Source organism: Brachypodium distachyon, chromosome 5, assembly GCF_000005505.3.
Source record: "Brachypodium distachyon strain Bd21 chromosome 5, Brachypodium_distachyon_v3.0, whole genome shotgun sequence".
Classification (NCBI taxonomy): domain Eukaryota; kingdom Viridiplantae; phylum Streptophyta; class Magnoliopsida; order Poales; family Poaceae; genus Brachypodium; species Brachypodium distachyon.
The window spans coordinates 21,691,040-21,714,379 of NC_016135.3; the positions used below are offsets into that span (position 1 = coordinate 21,691,040).

At 44.0% G+C, this 23,340-nt stretch overlaps 1 protein-coding gene across 3 annotated transcripts; it reads left to right on the plus strand.

Annotated features, from left to right (window-relative positions):
• The first annotated feature begins 9,354 nt into the window (after positions 1–9,354).
• Positions 9,355–16,210, plus strand: LOC100826618 (protein indeterminate-domain 5, chloroplastic). Of its 3 annotated transcripts, none has more exons than XM_010241968.3 (4): positions 9,355–9,605; positions 10,156–10,486; positions 11,857–12,256; positions 14,453–16,210. In XM_010241968.3, exons 2-4 carry the CDS (start codon positions 10,273–10,275, stop codon positions 15,729–15,731), a joined length of 1,893 nt encoding a protein of 630 aa, XP_010240270.1. In that variant the 5' UTR covers positions 9,355–9,605; positions 10,156–10,272; the 3' UTR covers positions 15,732–16,210. The 3 variants fall into 3 exon arrangements, with proteins under 3 accessions (XP_010240270.1, XP_024311531.1, XP_003580339.1); XM_024455763.1 differs by lacking the exon at positions 9,355–9,605 and adding an exon at positions 9,680–10,080; XM_003580291.4 differs by lacking the exon at positions 9,355–9,605 and adding an exon at positions 9,681–10,052.
• The last annotated feature ends 7,130 nt before the right edge of the window (positions 16,211–23,340 follow it).

Sequence of the window (23,340 nt, forward strand, 5' to 3'; positions counted from 1 at the left end):
ATGCTTCCATGAAATTTTGACACTTTGTAATTATGCTTCTATGGAATTTTGACACTTTGTAATCAATGTCGTGAAGTGAGATACATTTGTATTCTTTATATGCTTTATATGATGCGGCTTATATACATTTGTATGCTTTAAATGATGTGATGTGATGTGATGCGGCTTTATATGTATTTTTCTGTGATGAGATACATTTTTCTGTGATGAGATACATTCTGTGCAGTGCTGTATATAATTTTCTGGGTATTTTCTGTGTATTTATTGTGGTTTTAATTATTTTTTTAAATACCGAAAATGTATCAGTGTCGGTCCCTCGACCGACACTGATGTGGAAACGCGACCGTTACTGATGATATATACATCAGTAACGGTCGGGTAGGATCGACCGCCACTGATGTATATGTACATCAGTAACGATCGCTCCGACCGTTACTGATGATGGTACAGCAGTAACGGTTGGAGCGACCGTTACTGATGATGGGTATCATCAGTAACACGAAGTTAGTAACGGCGGCCTCGACCGTTACTGATGTTGTTTTTCGACCGTTACTGATAAGCCTTTCTGTAGTAGTGGCTGAAACTATAACGACGATCAAATTTTAAAAAATTGCAAGTGAAATTTATGTATAATTTTAAAAATTGCAGGTAAAATTTTATGCGTGGTTTTAAAAATTGCAAGTGAAAGTTTATGCACGATTCTAAAAAATTGCAGGTGAAAGTTTATGCGCGTTTCTAAAAGATTGCAGGTGAAATTTTTGTGCGATCCTAAAAATTGTAGGTGAAACTTTATGCGCGATTCTAAAAATTGTGGATGAAAATTAGCTAGCATTGCTATTTTACGCTTAGTGCAGAATAGAAGTCATAATGAAAACAAAGGATGTGAAGGGAACAAAAAGGAAGCAAAGAGAAATCAAGAGATAAAAAAACAAATAAATAAGAAAACAGAAATAATAAAGGAATCGAAAATAGAAAGAATAATAATAGTACAAACAAGGAAAGTCAAGGGGACCAAAAATAAAAACAAAAGGGGAAAAGAAAGGTCAATGTGCTTCGAACACACGACCTAGGCAGAAAGACAGCCTATACTAACCACTAAACCAATCAGGTGCTCTTCTTCTTACTAACCACTAAACCAGCGACTCACGACGCGGATCCGACGGACCACGCCGTCGACTGAGAATTACAAATTCTCAGGCGACTGTTTCCTAGCTATTCTGATATAATAAACAGTACATCTGAGTTGTGACAAATATTCCAAACGGATACGTACATGTGCACCTCTGTTACCAAAAGTAGCTTCGAGCGAACAATTAATCTGCGGAGACATGTATCCCTCACGTAAGGCGACGACCAACGACTTCAGCTTATTCAACTGGAACAAACGAGCAGCATTTGTATTCATGTGTCTTTCCTGGAGTAAGAACCATTATGATTTCTTGCATATCCTCGTCTCATCACATGCTTTATTTCAGGCGACCGAGCTGTACCTTAACAACGACACTAGCTGCAGTTCCTGCAGCAACTAGCTAAGCTACCTAGTATAGGAAACGACGTGCATGCCGAAACATACGCATCAGCAGCAGCGCGCACCGCAGGCGCAGGAAGGCGTATGATAGTACTCAGTACATTCTCACAGACAGTACACAGCCATACGTGATTCCACGACGCGTCCGTCGAGGAAGAAACAAGCAGACGAATCATGCCGGCCGGCTTGAGAACGCTTTCTTATTCCAAAGCATGATGCATCTGTGTGTCGCGTCGCGAGCGAGCTGAGAAGGCCGGGTGACGTGCGTCCATGGAGAAGCCTGCGTTTTGCTTGCTGCTTCATCCTAGCTCTAGCTCTGCTGCACATGCATGCATGTCTTCGCCTGAAAAGAGGAAACAAAGGTTCCTATTCCCTCGTTATTCCATTCTCGGGTTGCGCTTCCGGCCATGGATTCGAGCCCTAAGGAGAATGCCCGAGAATAACTCCGGGATAAGTAGCTAGGCATGAGGTTGACATCTCACGCACAGGGAGAGAAAGGAGAGAGGGGGGAGAGACACGGACGGGACCATGGCGTATACTGACTGTACCACGAGAGTACACTACTGAGGTCACAGGTCTACAATCAGCCTCGTCCATCTCTCTCTCTCTCTCTCACTCACTCATCTCTCATCTGGTACGTGACCTGGCCGGCTGAACTAGTGCACACGCTGTAAAGAAAGGCAACTTGCAGATATCTTGGATCCTGCTCTTTTGATCGACTCATTTTCTCCCCGCCAAAAAAAGAAAAAAAAACGGAAGCTCCTTTTCATGTCTGTTAACAACTTCACTACTATATTTACTTTTTTGGTAGCTCTCTTGAAAAGTTTCTGTTTTACGGAAGTGCTCTTGGAAAGTTGTCAGTTACTATTAGATCTTTTTTTTGCACCAGCACGTTACCATATGGTCAGTTTTACAGAGTCCAGACCATCTAAGGGCTTAGGGCCTCTTTGATTCGTCTTTTTTTTTTTCCAGAGAAGGGGGCTCTTTGGTTCGCAGGATAGTAAAACCATAGGAATAGGAAAATCACAGGATTGCAATCTCATTCCCATTCGAATCCTACGGATTGTGATTAGACCAATATTTGTTTGTTTGAGCATGGAAAAAAAATAAAGGAATTTGAAAAAGATTGGAGTGGATGGAAAACTTCCTATGATATCTAGTGCAATAGAATCGTTAGGAAAATTTCCTATGTGGGTTCAATCCTACATATGGGGAAAAACTCCTAAGGATTCAAATTCTCCAAAATTCCCATGAAAATCCTTTGAATCAAAGGGGGCCTTATACTAGAAGCAAATATTTGGTCTGTAGAATGCCCCTGTCAAGGAATGTGCAAATTTTGGCACCTAGTAACTATAAGCTGCACTTCCTCTGTCTCAAATAAGTGTCACAATTAATTTTGCAAAAATAACGAACCTACACAATGAAACTTGTTTTATCTAGACAAAATTGTGATATTTATTTTGGAATGGAAAAAATACGATTAAAGAAAATACTAAATCTTATTTATAGCAAAAATACCGAAAAACTTCCGGACTTTTTTCCAGACAAACGTACAAGGAAGTAGAATTTTGTATCTGAAGAAATCTTGCAGCTGAGGTGGTTGTCAATTCCGGAAGCTGGTTCGCTCTCACAAAATTAAAGAAAAAGAAAACCTGAAGATGATAACTACTGAAGGAGTAAAAGGAAACCTGTAGAAAAAAAACATGGAATAAATAACCTGCACGCGAACAGTTGACGAGTACTACTGCTACTACTGATGCAGATACCCCTGAAGTACCGCGCACTACTTTAATTTGTACCCTCTGCTCCATCCGTCCTCATTTCTTGTTTGCACTGCGGCGTACTGTACTGCTGGAAAACCGTGAGTCCTCACGGCAGCATCACGTACGCGTAAAACCCGTTCCGGGCCGGGGTCTGCCCACAACGAAAGCAACCCGACGGCCCGGGAGATGGAATCTCGATCGGGGAGGGGCTCAGGCACGGGCCGGGGGGCTTCACGGGCCCCGTCAGCACAGTGAAACCACATTCCCCGCGCGCCTCGCATAGTAGTATATCCTACGAACCCCGAGCCACATGAAGCGAGTACGATTTACTGTGCGGCAAAGGGAAAACCGTCGTATCGTGTTGGAATTTATGTCCTCGGAACGTACAAAGCTGGCTTAGAGCCCCGGCCGGTTGGTTACCCTGTGCTTGATTAAACAAATTAACCGGATCAGCGCGGCTTGCTCGCTCGGGACAGTATATATGCCCGCGTGATTCGATCGATATGTCGTGTGCGCGTCCAGGCAGCGATCAGTCCAGTACAGTACTGTGAATAATGCCTTTTTTATGGGGTACGGTGAGACTATTGTCGGGAAACAACCGCATGATGCCAGGCGCCACCACGAACGGAATTCCCTCACCTAATACGTACAAAAATAAGTGTAGGTCTCTCGGCCGGGCCAGATTGTGTACTGCTACTCCAGTAATCTAAGCTGCATGCCACATCGATCTAGCTCTAGGTTGTTGATATATCTCGTGGCGTGAGCTCGAGCGGTTTTAATTAAGATTTGATTCTCTAGAGAATGAAGAGATGCGTAGAGGTTGATTGGGTTTTATATTGTTCGGGACAGCCAGCAGGGGCCAGGGCGGGCCGCCGATTGAATAGGGTTTCGTGACGGCCGTGATTTGACTTGTTTGACTAGCTAGCTAGCCTAGCTGCTTCAATTCCTCCTTGACATGATGGATCGATTGATGATCGGATCAGATGATTGACGATCGACCCAGCTGATGCACAGGCTGCTTAATTATTGGAGCGTAAAGTACACAGATTAATATATCAATCTCACAATTTTTTATTTTGTCCTCCCCGCGGGTACGAGTTTTATTGGTCAAATAACATCCAGCATGGAGTGGGGTCATATTTATCGTTCTGCACGGATCAACTTGGTGTTCATGTATGGTTGCCTATAGAAGCCCGTGCGTGCTAATTAGCCATGGTTGCATACATGCATTTTGATTTGGATGCGTGGCTGCATGCATTTTGTACTAACTAATTTTGAGATTTAAATTATTTTATAGCTTGAACCGTTTGTCCGATTCACAATCTGTTTTCGCCGTTAGGTTCGTATCAACGAGAGCTTCAAAACTAGATCTCACTTGAATATTTTTCGATGGATTTTTACGAGCTTTTCTTGTTACCAAGCAATAACGCACAAGTTACCATCATACTCTGAAAGAAGTAACCATGTGGAAACTTGGTACTAACAGAGTGGCAACTTCATAAATTGTTGGGTGGTAATTTCAATGCATAAGTAACCATCATATTTTGAATGAATCGTGTGGTTACTTCTTACTAACATGGTGGCAACTTTATATATTGTTGGGTGATAACTTAGCGCATAAGTAACCATCATAATTTATTTGAATTTCTCATGTGGCAACTTGTTATTAACAGGGATGTTAACTTCATATGTTTATGGGTGGTAACTTTAATGCCTAAGTAACCATCATAATTTATTTGAATTTTTCATGTGATAACTTTATTAATAGGGATGGTAGCTTCATATGTTCATTGGGTGGTAACTTTAACGCATAAGTAACCACCCTATTTGCATGAAGTTTTCATGTGGTAACTCGTGAGCAACAGGGGTGGTAACTTCGTATGTTAATGGGTGATAAGTTTATCACATAAGTAACCAACTATTTTGTGAGATGGTAACTTGTTACTAACAAGCATGATAATTTCATATATGATTGGGTGGTAATTTTTAAGACAGATTTTTTTGGCATCGAAATATATCAATATGGGAGCTAGTTTCGAAGATCTCATCGAGACAAAGCTAACCGTGAAAACAAATCGTAAATAGAGTACACGGTTTGAGATATATAACTTTTTAAAGTTTCGGATTTTGCAAATGCATGCATGTATGCAACATACTCCTGCATGTACGCGCATCCTGATCAACGCGCGTACGGTCGCGCATCAGCAGAGTCCATATATCAATTCATTATGTGAGCTTTCGACGCTTGGTATGTGTATTAGGTGTATATACGTACGTGTTTAGCAAACACTACGTACGTACGCCAAACAAAAGGGGGAATTTTGCTTAGCTAGTATACATCTTCAGTTTTTGCTCTTTTATTTCTGGGTATACGTGGCAAATAAATAATTTTAAAATCGTCCAAGCTAGCTACATCTCAAATTAAATTACTAATTTATAGTAGTAGTATATACTTGTCGATCTGAACATCGATCATGGCCGGGAACATGATCAATCATACATGTATACACTGAATAATTCGACACAGGCCACGCACACAACATGTGATCTCACAGTTCGTATACTGGTACATTAATTAATTCTCGTATTTTTAAGGTGAGTACACCGTCCGCTATGTATATACAAAATCGGTCGCTCCGTATTCTTTCTCTCGAAGAGGTTGTTGCTCTCGTGCGTGCCAACTTCCCCAATGCAACTACTACTACTACTGACCTTACAATTTCACATATATACATGTGTGTGCAAGCTCCATGTGACAAAAGCAGGCATGAGGCTATACGTTATCTAGGCTAGCTAGGTACCGTGCCGTGTGCCACGTCGGTTACACGTGGGAATTGCAACGGGCGCCGCATCGGAGCAATTTCAGGGAGGGAGGAAGTAGGAACCTCCGTATGCCTAGCTTCCGTTTCCTTTTTCTTTCCTTTCTTTCCTTTTCCGTTTTGCGTTACACTCCTGCTCCTCTGAGACTGCCTCTGGATCGATGGGCGCTCCTGAATTGCCACCACATATACGGTATACGGCGGTCCATGTGTCAGTACGCCGCGGGAGCTACGTACGTATATACGTGTATCCAAGGGGAAGCTTATCTCTACCGCCAGCGAAGAGAGAAGAAAACGTACGTCGATTTTCAAAGAGAGTTGAAGGCCGGCGGTAGTGACGACACACTATAGCCCAAAGACCAAAAGACGTATACACGCCGAGGTAGAGCTAGAGTATATAGTGCGGCGCAGGCAACGACAATCTCCGTGCTTGCGTTTGCGTATGACCTCTCTTATAATTAGACTTTTTTCCCAGGGTAAGCACCACCGCCAGCAAAGGCGTGCGTGTACATGCGTGTTGTTGGTACATGGCATCCGAACGTTTTTTGGCCTCGATCGATGCCCACGCAAGCGTTTCTTGGTCATTTTTGGCCAGTTTCTGCGCGTTCAATGCGAGCACCGCTGGATGTTGTTGCCAGTACATTGTTTCTTTCCATCTCTTACCACGTCACGGCCTCTACTGATTAACTCCACAGCTAGCTACTACCCGTTCCTAAATATAATTAAGATCAATACGATTTTTCTCTCTCACACTTTAGCCCGACACTAGACTTTTAGTATGAGGTCTACAATGCAGAGATCATTCGAGTTGTATTTTAAAAAACATTACTGACCAAATATTGTTCAAATGATATAATTTGATATAGAAATCAATGCTAGCTTTATATATTGGGATGGAGGGAGTAGTAGAATGTTAATTCTTGTTGAGACTTGAGAGAGCGACGACGTATTCAGTTACAATTGGCGTGGAGGGAGGACAAAAAGTGACGGTCCGGCCAAAAAGTGAGTATTCAAGCTGGTTTTGTTGTTTTGGTCTGCCCCTGTTGCTATCGGCGGTAGAGTGGAGTACTCATTACAGAATGTCCTATTTGATCACATGAAAAGAGTAGACACAAAAAAATATTGTACCACCGTTTTTGGAAGTATACTTGTATAGTATTGAACGCATCTGTGTGTCACATACATGCCTGCCGTGATATATAAAGCCATAGTTGTTGAGTTCAGCCGATAAAAAGTTTAATTTACTGCCCGGTGTTTAGGTAGGATTTGCATATACACGTAAAATTTTACACATATAATTCCTACGAGACACAATCAACATACTGTTGATCCTGTATTAAGTATAGTTCTTCTGCATTCTTTGTGCTGGAGGTCTTCATACCGCATATATACGCTAATTCAATTCCCATATCTTCTGGTCACCCTGCCGGCAACGATGTACTGCATCATGCACATATATATACTACTCCCTCCGATTCATATTAGTTGCCTCAAATTTATCTGTGTACACGGCACGTACCTATTTGATTAGTCTGCAATAAATATGGCAGAGGCCAGGTATCATTTCTCCCCTTTTCGAAAGAAAACATATATTAGAATATGACAGTTGCTTGAGCACTTCGATCAAGACCCTATGTAATAGATGATGGATCTCTTACAATTAAATTATACTATAGTGAATTTTCGACCGTATATCGTTGCACAATTTAAAGATCCAATGTCATATTTACTCTACCCTATTGTGACAACATCACCGTCCATGTCGCTCTACAATTACATAATCATCACCTGCATGTTTTAAACCCATGGGTTAAATTATTAGCAAGTCAATTCCGTTTGGACCATCAATAGCATCCCCAACTAACTTGACTTATGCAAATAAAAGAGAACAACTAACTTACTCTACTTATTATGCAAATAAAACAAGACGGTGCACAATTAAATGGTGCATTTGTTCCATTTGGATCGTTCGTTGTGCGATCCATCAGTCACGTGCAAATAAAATGCTACAATTTATCCACGTGTTACACGTACATAAAGCGGTTGGTAGTGTTGCACGAGTCAGAGCCGCAACATCAAGTTTACTAGATTCTACCGGCACAATATCACAATTGCAGTTGTCGTTTTGCCGGCCGTTACATAATCAATTGCATCTTTTGAATCTGCAGGTTAAACCGACAACTCGTGGGTTTTGTCTGGGCAATCGGTAGCTCGATCCATCCGTTACAATTAAGTCACCCTAGATATGCTAATAAATAATGCTACTATCCATGCATCCGTTGCATATCTATACAACGGTAGAGTTTATTCCGGACCATCTATATCGCACAATTCAAAGTTTTAATTTCAAGCTTTGGCAATTAGTCGATCCAATTGTCATAGTACCGCTATTAGTGTCACATGATTGTTACATAATCAATATTGCATTTTGAGTACATGGGTTAAATCAGTGGTAAGTGAGTATTGTTTACAATGTGCATTGTTTAACTAATTACTCTAGATGTGCAAAAAAAATATAGGACTCTCGTTCATGCATCTTCCTTGGATACATATACAATTTGTAGCAATTCAGATCATCTATGGCACAATTATAAGTTGCAAAATCAGTCCGGTTTACTGTATCATATTTTCACGTTATCACCGTTATAGTCTCTCGACATACCATTACATGCATAATCATCAATTGCATATGTTTTGAACCCAGAGTCAATTTTACTCCCTTACAAATCTGTGTTGGTGCCTTCGGTCCCCCATGTTCACACGTAAATTGTGATATACATTACATGGCATATCTGATCAGAGCAAATTCTCAAGGTTATCTTTCTTCAACAACCTTGCCAGAGATAAGCGTGCAAAACCCAACATCACCAGAAAAGGTTAACAATCTAACAGAAGTTTGGTGAATAGTGACACAAATCCATGATGTGTAAAGAGTTAGGACGACACGATACATGCGCACACGTACGCCCGTAGATACACACACTTTCAATTTTGCAAAGGCACAAGCCTAGCTCTAACAACTCAAAACTAACCCGAGGGGAAAAGTTTCCGGGTGCGTACAGGGCCAGGGCGAGCGTGTGTGTGTGAGATGAGATGGCGAGGTAAAGCCCCACGCAGTCGGTGGACCCAACTCTCAGACGCTTCACGACACCGCTGGCCTGCGTGAGCATGCCTCCCCGGCCCCCGCTCCCCCATCTCATCTCTCTTGCTCCGATCTGTATATAAAAAACCCATCTTTATATATTTCCCTGGTGTGCATAGGCTTTGGAAAGAGCAGAGGCAAAAAATTCAGAAAATAATTTATAGAGAGGGGGGGCATATAAGAGCGTGGGAGGAAAGAGATAGAGGGGCAGAAAAGTATTGACAAGGAGATGAAAGAAATGAGACAACAACCTTCTTAGCCTCCCCTCCTCCTCCTCCATCCTCTCTCCTCCACTTCTATCTCCGCAGTAGCAAGGAGGAAGCAAGCGGAGCAGAACCAGTAGGGAGAGTGAGGTATCCCGTGTTTTTTTTCTCCATCTCTCCTTCCTTGTTGTGGATCCTTGCCAATTTTTAAATACCTGTATGTGCTTGTGTGGTGTCATATATGAGTTCTGTGGGTGTGGGTGTTTGGGAGCTTTTGTTCGTATGCTTTTTTACTTGTTTTGAGTGCAACTGTTTGTTTGGATTTCCCTGTCCACTTTGTTGTTTTGTTAATCTCGGAAGAGTCCTAAGCGGCCGAAGCCTTGGAGTTTTTCTCGGCTACTTGTCGATTTGTTTGTTGTTTCAGATCGATTCCAAGCGCATACATATGAGATAGGTATAGCCATCACTCGCCAAGGGAATTTTGGGCCTTTTCATCTGCTCTCTCCCCCTTCTCTCAGTCTCGGCTGCTTCTTTCGTCGTCGTTCTCTTCCTTAATTTGCCTCGGGGAACAAGAATCTTTCAGATCTTTCTCCCATGGTTACCTACCTGCTCGCATGCTGTACATGTATAGTGCTTCCTTGTTGCTGCTTCTGTTCTGAATTGTGAGATCTCACATGGAAGTATTGATTGCTTATTTCAGCCTAGGAGAAAGGGAGAAGACGAAGAAAGAAACGGAGCACTGCCAAACCAAGGAAACAATCCAAAACGGAAAAGTTTTCTTCTTGTGGTTTGAGGTGCAAGGACCGAAAAGGAGGTGATGGCATCGAATTCATCGGCTGCAGAGGCGGCGGCGTTCTTCGGGATTAGGGATGGGGACCAGCAAGACCAGATGAAACCGCTCATATCGCAGCAGCAGCAGCTGGCAGCGGCACTGCCAGGCATGGTTGCAAACGCGGCAGCTCCTGCGACATCCAGCCAAGGCGCTCCGGCTCCGGCAGCACCACCGGCCAAGAAGAAGAGGACTTTACCAGGTAATAATCCAATCATGGACCTGTTTTTTTAATTTCCGTCATACTCATATGCATGCATACATGTATCCTGCTAAGCTGCGAAATCTTGTCTGGACTGATTGGAGCCTTATCGTTTGGTTCCTGACAGTGCAAGCATCTTCTAGCTCTCACATGCGCACTTGAGTTTTCTCTCTCTCTATTTTTTTCTTTTTTACTTTTTATTACGTATTCAGTTTCTTACTTTGTTTCTTCCGTTCCGGCTTGCTTCCTGATGAGCACTGGTCCTTACAGGTCACAAGAGAATTGCGTGTTTTTTTGTAACGCACATGTGTTTAATTAAGCGGCAGCCTGTTTTTGCTAGACAGCAGTAGAGTATTGGATTTTTGTGAAATGGTTCCCCTTTTTTACCCACTCCTTAATTTCTCTTCTTTTCCCTGGTTCTGTGGATCCGTTCCCCTATCCTGCGGCTATGGCTCTACTTCAGTTCAAAGCGAATTGGACCTTCAATCTGCTCCTTCTAATCAATACTTCATTTAAAGCTCTAGCTGTACTGTCACCTGAATGAAAGGCAATTAATTCAGGTGATGCATAGGACATCCTCCCATGAAGGACTACTTCATTCATGGTAGACTCTTTGTCTCATGTTCTTCTCAAGTCTCATGTTTTCCAAAATTCATAGCACTTCTTGAGCTTTTCTTTTTCAGAGGAAAAGAAAGAAGAAGAACCATAGAGTTGCATACGTTTCTGACAAATAAAATATCCAGTCATTTTTTTTCTTCAAGATTCCATGCATGTACATGAGCTGTCATCCTCTTCACTGGAGTTCATTCAATTCTTTTCCCCAATTATGAGATGCAAGCAGGAGCCATGACAGAATCCATGTCGATTCCTTTGTTCTCTATATCACTTCCTGCAAACTTCCTTCTTCCCCAAAATCTCATGCAAATATTCTCTTCTCGATGGCCTGGTTTGTCTCTATCCTCAAGCCCACCGGCCCCCACCGAGAGAAGAAAGGAACAATATCTTCCCAGATTAATCTGTAATTAGTGCTAGCTCGCACAAGCATTACTCTTTGATGATGCGTGCCTAACTAACTCGTAAGCGGCAAGTACTAGATAAGTAAGACTCGATCATATTTGTGTTCTTCTGATCAACACTCTTCTATATTAGCATCTTCCTAGCTAGCTTCGTCCCAATCCTATTAATTCAGATCATCCTTGCTTTCCCAGCACTCAATATATCATTTGCAAAGTGTTCATCATTTACTTGCATAATTTTCTCAGCAAAGCTATATCTGTTTCTGCAAGATGCATGCATGCAGAATGTTATTATCCATGCATGTCTAGATGAACTAACTCTGATGGATGGATGATTGCAATTGCAAATTGCAGACCCGGACGCGGACGTGATCGCGCTGTCGCCCAAGACGCTGATGGCGACGAACCGGTTCGTGTGCGAGGTGTGCAACAAGGGGTTCCAGCGGGAGCAGAACCTGCAGCTGCACCGCAGGGGCCACAACCTGCCATGGAAGCTGAAGCAGAAGAACCCGAACCAGGTGCAGCGCCGCCGGGTGTACCTTTGCCCGGAGCCGACGTGCGTCCACCACGACCCGTCCCGCGCCCTCGGCGACCTCACGGGGATCAAGAAGCACTTCTGCCGCAAGCACGGCGAGAAGAAGTGGAAATGCGACAAGTGCTCCAAGCGCTACGCCGTCCAGTCCGACTGGAAGGCCCACTCCAAGATCTGCGGCACCCGCGAGTACCGCTGCGACTGCGGCACCCTCTTCTCAAGGTACTTCTTCTTCACTAGCTCCTTCTTCTTCACTAGCTTTCACAGTACCTTATATATATATGCATGCATGCAATGCAAGCTTCTGTTTCTACTGCATGCTGAATTTGTGTATTCGCATGCATTGCGTACTGAGCCTGCATGCTTGATCGTCTCTTAGAACATCATGCATGGGGCGGTCGAGCTTACGGTTCTTGGATCATGTAGCTGTTGTTTTTCTCTAGGGTTAGGGTTTTGCTTGTTTGTTGGGCCTGTGTCGATCGACATTGGTGTTGTAGTTCTTCTCTAGCTAGGATGCGAGAAGAAGGAGCCGGGGGCCTGGGGGTGACGAAGGAGATCGATCGAGGGCATGCATAGTGCTGGAACTGCTCGCACGTGAATGGCTTCCAATTTTTGTTTAGCCCTTTGGCTTTGCCCAGAAGCCATCCTTTCCCTTTCCTGACTCTTACCTTGGGAACCTGAAACCAAAGACAAACTACCTCTCTCTCCTCTCTCTAGCCAGACATACGCTACAGAGACACACATATGGGTGTGCACTGTCCTGTAGACCCGCATTTCTCCTGGCCCAACTCGTCAGCACCACGCATGCAGATGCAGGCCAGTACTCTCTTTTCCTCTCTCTCGTCCATGCAAAGTTAAGTTTCTCTCTCTACTGACTCCCTAGCTAGCTTGGCTGCCATGTAAGCCTCGTTAAACTTCTCATGTGAGTTGGCTAGATAGCTAGCTGTCCAGCCGGCTAGAGATGTGGCAGAGCCGTTCGTTGGCCTTGCCAGTGAGCCAGGCCGGCCCCATACATACCTTTTCATGGATACGTCGCAGCAATGCCTTCCCCATATCTAGTCGGCCATGGATCGCCTAGGTGTAAGTGTAAGTGTGACTTCAGGAACGGTTCATTTATTGACGGAATTAGGCATGCATTCAATCGTGGTCCGTGTGGTCAGTGTTCCTATCTTTCATGGTTTGGGCATAAGATTTATCCAATGGGGAGTTAGCACATCAACAGGAGTTGCATATGAGCCATGGAGTTGAGATCCTTTTCACTGTTCCTGCAAGACACCTGATACTTCATTAAACACTCATTCGACATTTCTTAACCATTTTGCAAAGGAAAGCAGTAGGGAACCGGTTGCGAATAATTGGCTTTTCTTGATTTGAGTTCCTTGATTTGGGGGGCACAGGCGGGGGTCAGTCTTCCCGTAGGCTTTTTAATCTTACCGGTGCAGGCTTTTGCTTTTTTTCCTGTGTCATTGAGGTCTGGGGAAGTGAGCTTACCAGCTCCGCAAAGTTTTCTGCTCTGGCCTCCTTGGTGTGTGTGTTCGTGTGCATGACAATGTCGCATGCCTTTGTCTCCATGCCTTTCTCCTTTGAAGCTTCCTACTAGTGGGAACCTATGAGCCGTAGCATGTCAAGCTATGACGATGAGATTTCTCCACTTTTCTTTTCCCTCCCTCCTTTGATTGACATCGGTTTCTGGGATCTTGAGCTAGCTTTGCGGTGCATGATCAGAGGATATATATACTGTATACCCAACACGTAGCTTTGATCCATACTATTACTCCGTATATAGTACTCCTAGTTTTTGGAAGTAGTCTTTAGACAGCAAGGTATGGGAGTACAAGCGACAACAGTCAAACCCCATTCTTCCTTAGGAAACATTTACCGGAACAGAGAGAAACTACATTGCAATAATGCTCTTTTACTGTCAGCTAGTCGGCCGGAGAGCATATAAAGGTGAAAATGCGCACACGCACCCTGTAGAGAGAGACTAGGAATCGCTGTTCAGATGCATGGACACAAGCTACAAACACAACATTCAGTGGCACAGTCTCCGTTCCCCCAGTTTTTGCAGGTGCTCACATGTCGATCAGATAAACAAATATCTTAGCCCGAGATGCCTCTGTCGAGCTCTGCCCTGCTCCTGCGCCTCTGCTCCTCGGTGCGAGCGCCGGCCGCGTGTCCAGCGTGTCAAGGAGGAGCTAGTCCAGGCCGGCCTGTTTCTCTTTTCAGGCTTCTCTCGCACTTCTCACATCAACTTCAGTACTGTTTCCTTTTACTGCGCGCTCTCATCTCGTCACAGCCCATGCATGGCATGGCATGCAGCGGCGTCCAGCTCTGACCTAGAGCAGAGATGTGACTTGATGTATCATGTATTCGTGCTCATTTTGCTTTATTTTGATGCCAAATTGCCAATGCTTGCAGGAGGGACAGCTTCATCACGCACAGGGCGTTCTGCGACGCGCTGGCGCAGGAGAGCGCGAGGCTGCCGCCGCCGACGAGCCTGAGCAGCCTGACGAGCCACCTCTACGGCGGGGGCGCATCCAACGCCGGCAACATGGCGCTCAGCCTCTCCCAGGTGGGCTCCCACCTCAGCTCCACCATGCACCATGACCACCCGGAGCTACTGCGCCTCGGCGGCAATGGCGGCGGCGGCGGCGGCAGCAGCATCGCGGCGAGGCTCGACCACCTCCTCTCGCCGTCCGGCCCGTCCGCATTCCGCCCGCCGCTGTCCTCGCCGTTCTTCCTCAACGCGGCGCCGGGACATGGGCCGGACTTCGGCGGCGACGACCACCAGAACGGGGCCGGACCCAGCTCCTTCCTGGGCCAGCCCAGCAACAACAAGCCGTTCCACGGCCTCATGCAGCTCCCGGACCTCCAGGGCAACGGCGCGGGCGGCGGGCCTGCGGCGGGCCCTAGCTCGGGCCCCCACGGGCTCTTCAACCTGGGCGGCTTCTTCTCCACCAACGGCAACAGCTCGGGATCCAGCGGCCACGAGCACGCCGCGAGCCAGGGCGGCGGCATGATGAACAGCAACGACAACAACCAGTTCAGCGGTGGGTCCGACGTGTCGGCAGCGGGGATCTTCGGCGGGAACAACAACTTCGTCGGCGGCTCAGGAGATCACCATCAGATCGCGGGGATGTACAACGAGCAGCAGGCCATGCAGCATCAGCAGCAGCAGCAGCTGCTGCCGCAGATGTCGGCGACGGCCCTGCTGCAGAAGGCGGCGCAGATGGGGGCGACCTCGAGCAACAACAACAACGGCGTCGCGGGGTCCATGTTCAGGGGCTTCGTGGGCTCCGCCTCGGCCCACGCGCAGCAGCAGATGGGCCAGAGCCAGAGACAGAACGAGCAGCAGGCCCACCTCAACGACCTCATGAACTCGCTGGCCGGCGGCAACCCGGCCGGGATAATGTTCGGCGCTGCGGGCTCCAACACCGGAGCCGGGATGTTTGACCCGAGGATGTGCGACATGGAGGCGCACGAGGTGAAGTTCAGCCAGGGCGGAGGCGACATGACAAGGGACTTCCTGGGAGTTGGCGGAGGCGGGATCGTGCAGCAGCGCGGGATGTCGGCGGCGACGCCCAGAGGAGGAGGAGAGCAGCACCACCAGAGCAGCAGCGACATGAGCTCCCTGGAGGCGGAGATGAAGTCGGCTTCGTCCTACAACGGAGGCGGCGGCGGCGGCCGGATGGCGTGATCGATCCCCCAATTCCCCAATCCAGCGAGAGCGAGCTTACACAAGCCGTAAGCTCCAGCTCCGCCTGCAAGTGAGTGAGTCTGTCTGTCTGAGACTTTGAAGCAACAAACCAGCTGGAATTAGCGCATGTGCATGCATGGATGAGACTGAGAGGCCGGATCGTGTCAGTGAGGTTAGCGAGGTACTAGCGACTAAGTCGAGCGCATGAGTGAGTGAGAGTGCATGCATGCATTTGGTAACGAAGACTTGGAGTATTCCGAAAGAGAGAGGCGTCTTCCATCAGTGACTAATTAAGTCGGAGTAATTAGCTAGCGCGAGCGGACGCATGCATGCATGTGATGACCCTTGGAAGTCCTCCAGGGGTTGTTCTTGTTCCTTTGTTGTTTGTTTTTCCTTCCTGTAATTGGATCTTTGTTGGGTTAAGTATAGTTCCGGACCATAGAACAACCAATTAATAAGACTATTTTAGTTTATAGCTATCCTGATGGCTCGGGCTTAACTGTCCCATAAAATCCTCCTTTTGTTGCTTTTATTACCTTAGCTTTCAGATTACAACGAAATTGCTCTTACAATGCAATGAATCATCTCTTAGCTAACTTTCGTTCTGTTCTCTAGTGTTGCTACAAATTTTATTGTTTTTTTTTCGCACAATTCTAGGACAGGAACATGCATGGGACATGGCACATGTTGGAACATTGATTTTTTTTACCAATAAAGATCCATCGGAACCTCCCAAATCATCAAGTAAATTTGCAATACAGTTTTAATTTTTCTTCCAGGGGAATTTCTATCTTAATTGTTTTTAGGAAAAGAAACATCATCTTCTTGTTGCCTAGTTCAAGGCTGGTTTTCTCTCTCGACCACAAAGATTTTGTTTTGCAATCTTAAGCAAAACCAGGTTTCTCTCTCGACCACAAAGTAGTTAATTAGGGCCTTTTTTATTTTGTGGGATTTAAAAGCTTTGGATTTTTCCTTCTAAAAGCTTGATTTTTTTGGCTAGAATCCTCACGAACTTTTCTTATAGGTCAGTTTGCAGTTTTGCGCTCGTTCCAAAGGAAACTCTTGGAAATTTACCTTCCGTGTACGATTGACTTTGGAATGTACCTGGTATGTTTTGTTTCAGCCCAAGTTTGCCATGTCAACTATTTGGTTATCCAAAATGTCGGTGAAGATTTTGCTTGCCTATAAGTTATGGCCAATGTTGGCAAGAAAAATGATCCAGGGTTGCTAGCTCGTGGGGGCATTGGCTTGCCAAAATTTTGGCTTCAATCCAAACAAAGACCAAAAATTGTGTCAAGGATAAGTTTTTGCGGCCATCCAAACATACCTTGCATTTTCGTGTTTTGTGGAACCAGAAAACTTATGTTACTTGTTAGTAAAAAAATCAGTAGAAAACAACATGCCAAGACAACACAATTCCTGCATTTTTCGGTTCTCGCATTTCATGAATCTTGCAAATCAAGGGCTACTGGTATGCATGGTATGGTACTTTTTGTCCAAATATATCAGTCCACTAAATTTGGAAAAAAAATGTTATACAAATTTGGTATGCAAATTATTGGGATGATGGGATGTTATACAAATTTGGTATGCAAATTATTGGGATGATGGGCCCAAATAGTCAGGCCAATAATTTGCCTACTAAATTTGTATAACATTTTTTTAGATGAAGTGGGAAGAATGACCTAGCGACCCACTGGGTGTGTTATCAATTCACTGTTCTTATATATTATACGATACTTTCATTTATTGCTGCAAGATTTTGCCGATACATAAATTGTTTGCACCGAAAACTGCTTGTTTGTGGCATTACTTATAGATTAACTTACTGAGGAGATTTTTATTTGTGGCCTCTTTAAGCAGTGGTGTGCTTTTTTTCACACCTATGTTTTCTTTTCCTCCGTGTTAGAAAAAAGTAAAATCTACTACTCTGATTCATAATAAGTATCTCAAACTTAGTACAACTTAGTACTGGCTTTGTACTAATTAAATCTGAGACACTTATTATGCATAGGAAGGAGTATATGTTTTTCACATCCTAGTGAGGGGTGATGAAGATGGTAAAATTGACTGTTGCATGTGCGCCAGAATTTGCGTGTCTTTTCTGCATCTTTTTGATACGCCATCTGAATTGGTGTTGTTTGCTAATGCACGACCAGCTGAAAACTCCATGTATAAGACACACATTATTTTGTTGAGATTGGGAGAAGAATATTGTTGATATGTTTAATTTTTTAAGACCAATATAGGTTGACTGGAACATAAAAGGTAATGGAAGAGAACTCCTCTCCAGGCAGCTTCAGGATCTGCCGTCAGAAAACCCTTCGGGGCTTGCTTGGATTCTTATATTTTTAGTGAAAGGGTTGGTATTTGATTTAACTTTTGGAGAAGTTGAACTCAGCATTTCAAGCAGGATCGACATCAATTGTCTGAACAGCCAGATCGACACACCTAATCACTACAAAAAAAATCGCTTTAATACCGTACCCACCACACTAATTTCTTTAGCAGATCGTTAAGTATATTTTGCTCATTATATACCTTAATTATCACACACAGTGCTAGCTAATACTATCTCTCTGCGAAAACACGACAGGAAATGCAGTGTCAGATTACTTGACAGCTTGATAAAGAAAACCAACAACATGCAATTTCCATTTTCCAAGTCGAACTGCGTGCACATCTCGTTCAATTCGAGTATAAGCCATGCAGGGCATCCGTACATGGCCCGATCGATGCATGTCTAGGGCAAAGCACGCAGAGATGCTCCGGCCTGCCTCCATCAGAGCGCCCGTGACCACCTAGCCCCTGGCCTATATGCACTGCGCACTGTGTGGCTTAGCTAGCTCGAGCTTGCTGCTTAGCCAGCCTGCTGCCGCTTGGTTGTGCTGTCTCGCTTCGTTGGACAGGGCGCGCAATAGCTAGATATGGTGTAGCTTTCGCCTCTCGTGCATGCACCCTTGTCCCGGCGCAGCTCGGTATGGGCACCATGTATTATTGTTGCCTGTCACGGACTTCTATAGTATATACTGAACGTTGAGATATCTCAGATATGTGTACAATGTGATCTGTGCACAGATATAAATAATTGGGTTTTGCAATTTATAAATCGAATTACAAATAACTATCTGGAAGTCCATGGTAATAATTGTCTGATCGAATCACTGAGATTCGTGTAAGATTCATGGACTATTTTTAAAATCTTACTCCAAATCGATTGAAAAATAACTATTTTTTTAGTCGACCGTGAAATAATTAAACACCGCCGTAAATAATTGAATCAACTGCTCACAAATATCGATAGTCATGAATTACCAACACTCAGTATTGTATAAAACACAACTAAATAGCTTTGTGTTTGGACTTTGGAACATGCATACCTAGGAGAGGATGTGAGAGGAACGAGTCTCCTCCTTGTGGTGGTGAAGGACAAATCAAGGTTTTGGTGGTTGGTGCAATACACCTCTCAGCAAAGGAATGTTTAGGTTGAACTGCTAGATTCGCTGCTGCGCTATCATTCGGCCGGCCGTACATAAGAAAAAGCTCCGGCGTCTTTTCCCCGTCCGTCGTCAGCTTGCTGGTTACTGGTCGCTCACTCGCTTTTTATTAATTGTCCGTACTGGCTGCGTCGTCGTGTTGACGGCCGATCGACCGTGACCACACGCGGGGACAGGGACGGCTGCCGTGAAAGCTCATGATCGCCTACAAAAGTGCCTGCGATCGAATTTTCCAATGATTATATGGAGGAAAGGCAGGCTCCATCGGCAGTGTAGGGGAAAAGGCCGGGAGAGCCATGGATGACTGATAACAGACACTCGCCATCAGCCTTTAGTTTTGTCTCTGTGTGCAAGGAACGTTGCTGTTCCATGATGCAGGAATTAATGAGAGAAAGACGAGGTCAAGATAAAGATTGCTTACACGCAGAAGCAGAATGGTTTCCTGTGATAAGATAGGGTAGGTGCTGACTAGGTCAACGCATAGAACAATCGGGAGTACTATGGAATTTCAGTATGAAACTGTGAACTGGGACTAGGACTGTAATTCTTATCGCAGGCAAGTTATTTGGTACGTACATACGAGGCATTCATGCTTGTGATGTAAAACTCTGAACCCTGAAGAATTATCTGCAGTTAAACTCTGCTTATTTATCTTAATACTCCAGAGATTGATCAGTGAATCTTTACATTTTCCGAATCTTTCCGAGTGTTGTCAAACGTGGGAAGTACTGCGCGGCAGGAGGCAGTAGGATGTCATGTTTTAACTGATCAATTCATCCCCCCGAGAACATGACAGTTCAGTATCTTTTCGTTGACGGCCGACACGCTCCTGCATGCAAAACTGTATAATAGTACACCGAGATACATGCAACAGGTGTGACAAAACTTTAAAATGAAGAACGCACTCACGTACCGTACGTTGCGATGCAAATCAGAGGTGATTATTTTAGGCGCTAAGATTGGTTGGGACGCGACGTCCTTTGTTTCTAGCGCTGTCCTGGCCTGTTTGGCCTGATCGGTGGAGAACCTTCCCCCACGATCGAGACGCATAATATCGCCCACGGTCACGGGTATCATCGATCGTTCTCGGGCGGGCGAACGAAGGAAGAATCCTATGTCAAAATGTGACGCTGATGCGTGCTTGTGTGCTTCTCCTCTTAATGCGTGCATTTGGATGCTAGTAGCAACAGCTTTCTGGTTGCAATCATGTGTGCACTCTGTTGGACGCGCCATGTGGCCAATGGCCATCGATCAAGGGCGTGCTTTGATGCATTGCAGCAGCTTCGTTCGTACACGAGAATTGCGGTAGTGATAGTGACTTGCATGGTCGTTGCAGTGAAGTGGCTAGCGGTCGAGATGTCTCATGTCCCCTTCCATGTGGGCGGAGACAGTAAAAAACTTGAGGGAGGCATTTAAACATTCTCAAAATGTTATAACTTAAAGGACGGTGCTAGTGGACGGAGCCAGTAGAAAACTTGAGGAGGGCATTTAAACATTCTCAAGAAGGTATAACTTAAAGGACGGTACTAGTGAGTGCCCGTGCACTTATAGCTTGCCAAGGATGCACACCTAAAAAAGGAAAATATTTGTTCTTTTTTTCAAATAAGGCAAGTTTTGGTCACATGTCACGTCGCACGTTCGAAACCACCAAAGTACGCTCTTCTTGCCTCGTTTTGCTCCCCAGCTGTCGCGTTTGTGTGATACATCAGAAAGTTGCCCCTGATTCAAAGCAACTACAGTATATAAAAAAAGCAAAAAGCAAAAGCAGATGAAGGTCTTCCTCTCCCCCGATCCCATCTTCTACAACGTCTCTATTCCCCCTCCTCTCTTCCACATCCATGAATTGAAAAATGCCAGGAGTTCATCCCCCACACAAATTGCCACATGGGTCCAGAAAAATCCATCAAAATATAGGCACCATGTAACTCTTTAAAGGCACAGAAAAAAAGGAAGAAGCTACCATGCATATAAGTAAGCTAGGAGCAAATTAAGTGTTGCAAACCTTTTTATGGGCAAACAAAATATGCATATTGTGGTGCTTTGATCTGTTCACTACAAAACCAAAAGGCATTTTCTATGGTGCATCCACCTTCCCCCTTTACAAGGAAAAAAAATTAACCTGTTGCTGGAAGCTACAAAGAAAAAATAGTGCTACATATCGTGGACTTGCTGAAAACAATATTCTTACACAAAACACAAACTACAGCTACATGATGCATTAGGTAAAAAATTGTACCCCCACAGCTTTGTTCCTTGGCAAAAAGACCACCTAATAACACACATACTGATGAATTAGTATGAACATCGTTTCTTGTCATGTAGCCCATCTTCTGATTTTGCTTCTTGTTACTCTCTTTACAAAATTCTTGGGAAAAACACCCATATAAAAATAGGACTTCACCAACTCGGAACTGCACCCCATTTCCAATGGATTTGGACATGTAAGGGCGCATGAAGGACACATTGAAGGGCTCAAAATCAAGCTCAAGCACAAAGTTGCTGTTGGTGCCGGTGTAAAGAAAAAGAGAGATTCAAATAAGGTTATTTTCACTATAATGTACAAATGTTGGCAACAATTTGCTAAGATTTCATCCTGAAACATACTATTCATCAACAAGCTGTTCCTTGAATGCTAAGTACTCAGAAACTGTCAGCTCTTTGACAGCCAACTCGCTAACATTCACCCGTATGTAGTCCCAAATACCAGCCGAGGCATGATAGCAAGCGCAACCCAGGGGGGCAGCACAATTGCTTGCCCATCCCAAAAAGATGCTTCACATTCACATTATGTGATGCTCTATTTCTTCCAACCTTAGCGTTGCAAAAAAGACAAGAGGCAAGCGTCAAAATCAGTTTAAGTGGCAAGTATAAACCTCAGTGTTATGCGGATATGTCAAGCAATTGTCCAGCAAATATTATGCTCTTAGGAAAAGCAAAAACAAAAACATCAGAAAAATGCAAATACCATGGGTGTTGTGCGCACATGTATTAGAAAACAAAATAGCAATTGAATCGACTACTATGCATCTATATGGAGCAACTATATTGTGGGCACATTTATTATGAGAAGAAAAAGAAAAAAACAACTATATCAACCGTTACACAGCTATGTCAAGCAACTATTTATAGCTATTAGGAAAAGCAAATACATCGGAAAAAAGCATATAGTATGGGTGTTATGGGCAAATTGTAGTTATTAGAAAAAGAAGGGAAAAAGCAACTATATCGACTGCCATGCAGCTATGTCAAGCAACTATCATGCTATTGGTAAAAGCAAAAAAATCAGAAAAGTCAAATACTATAGGTGTTGTGGGCACATGTATTGGAAAACAAAAACGCAACTAATCGACTACTATGCATCTATATCAAGCAACTATATGTGAAAAAAACAATTATATTGTGGGCACATTTATAGAAGAAAAAAGGAAAAGCAACTATATCAACCGTTATGCAGCTATGTCAAGCAACTATGTATAGCTATTAGGAAAAGCAAATACATCAGGAAAAAGGCATATTATACTATGCGTGTTATGGGCACATTGTCATTATTAGAAAAAAGAAAAAACAACTATATGACTGCTATGCCAAGCAACTATTATGCTATTAGGACAAGCAAAAAAGCATCAGAAAAGGCAAATACTGTGGGTGTTGTGCGCACATGTATTGGAAAACAAAAGCGCAACTAATCGACTACTATGCATCTATATCAAGCAACTATATGTGAAAAAAGCAACTATATTGTGCGCACATTTATAGAAAAAAAAAGGAAAAACAACTATATCAACCGTTATGCAGCTATGTCAAGCAACTATGTATAGCTATTAGGAAAAGCAAATACATCAAAAAAGGGCATATTATATACTATGGGTGTTATGGGCACATTGTCATTATTAGAAAAAGAAAAAAACAACTATATTGACTGCTATGCAGCTATGTCAAGCAACTATTATGCTATTAGGAAAAGCAAAAAACATCAGAAAAAGCAAATACTATGGGTGTTGTGGGCACATGTATTGGAAAACAAAAGCGCAACTAATGGACTACTATGCATCTATATCAAGCAACTATACGTGAAAAAAACAACTATATCAGAAAAAAAAAACTATGGGACA

Excerpts from the sequence above, each read along its gene's own strand:
- LOC100826618 (XM_010241968.3), top strand. The coding sequence starts at position 10,273 with ATGGCATCGAATTCATCGGCTGCAGAGGCGGCGGCGTTCTTCGGGATT. Across the intron at positions 10,487-11,856 it reads GAAGAAGAGGACTTTACCAG|ACCCGGACGCGGACGTGATC; the intron begins GTAATAATCCAA and ends TGCAAATTGCAG. Across the intron at positions 12,257-14,452 it reads TGCGGCACCCTCTTCTCAAG|GAGGGACAGCTTCATCACGC; the intron begins GTACTTCTTCTT and ends CAATGCTTGCAG.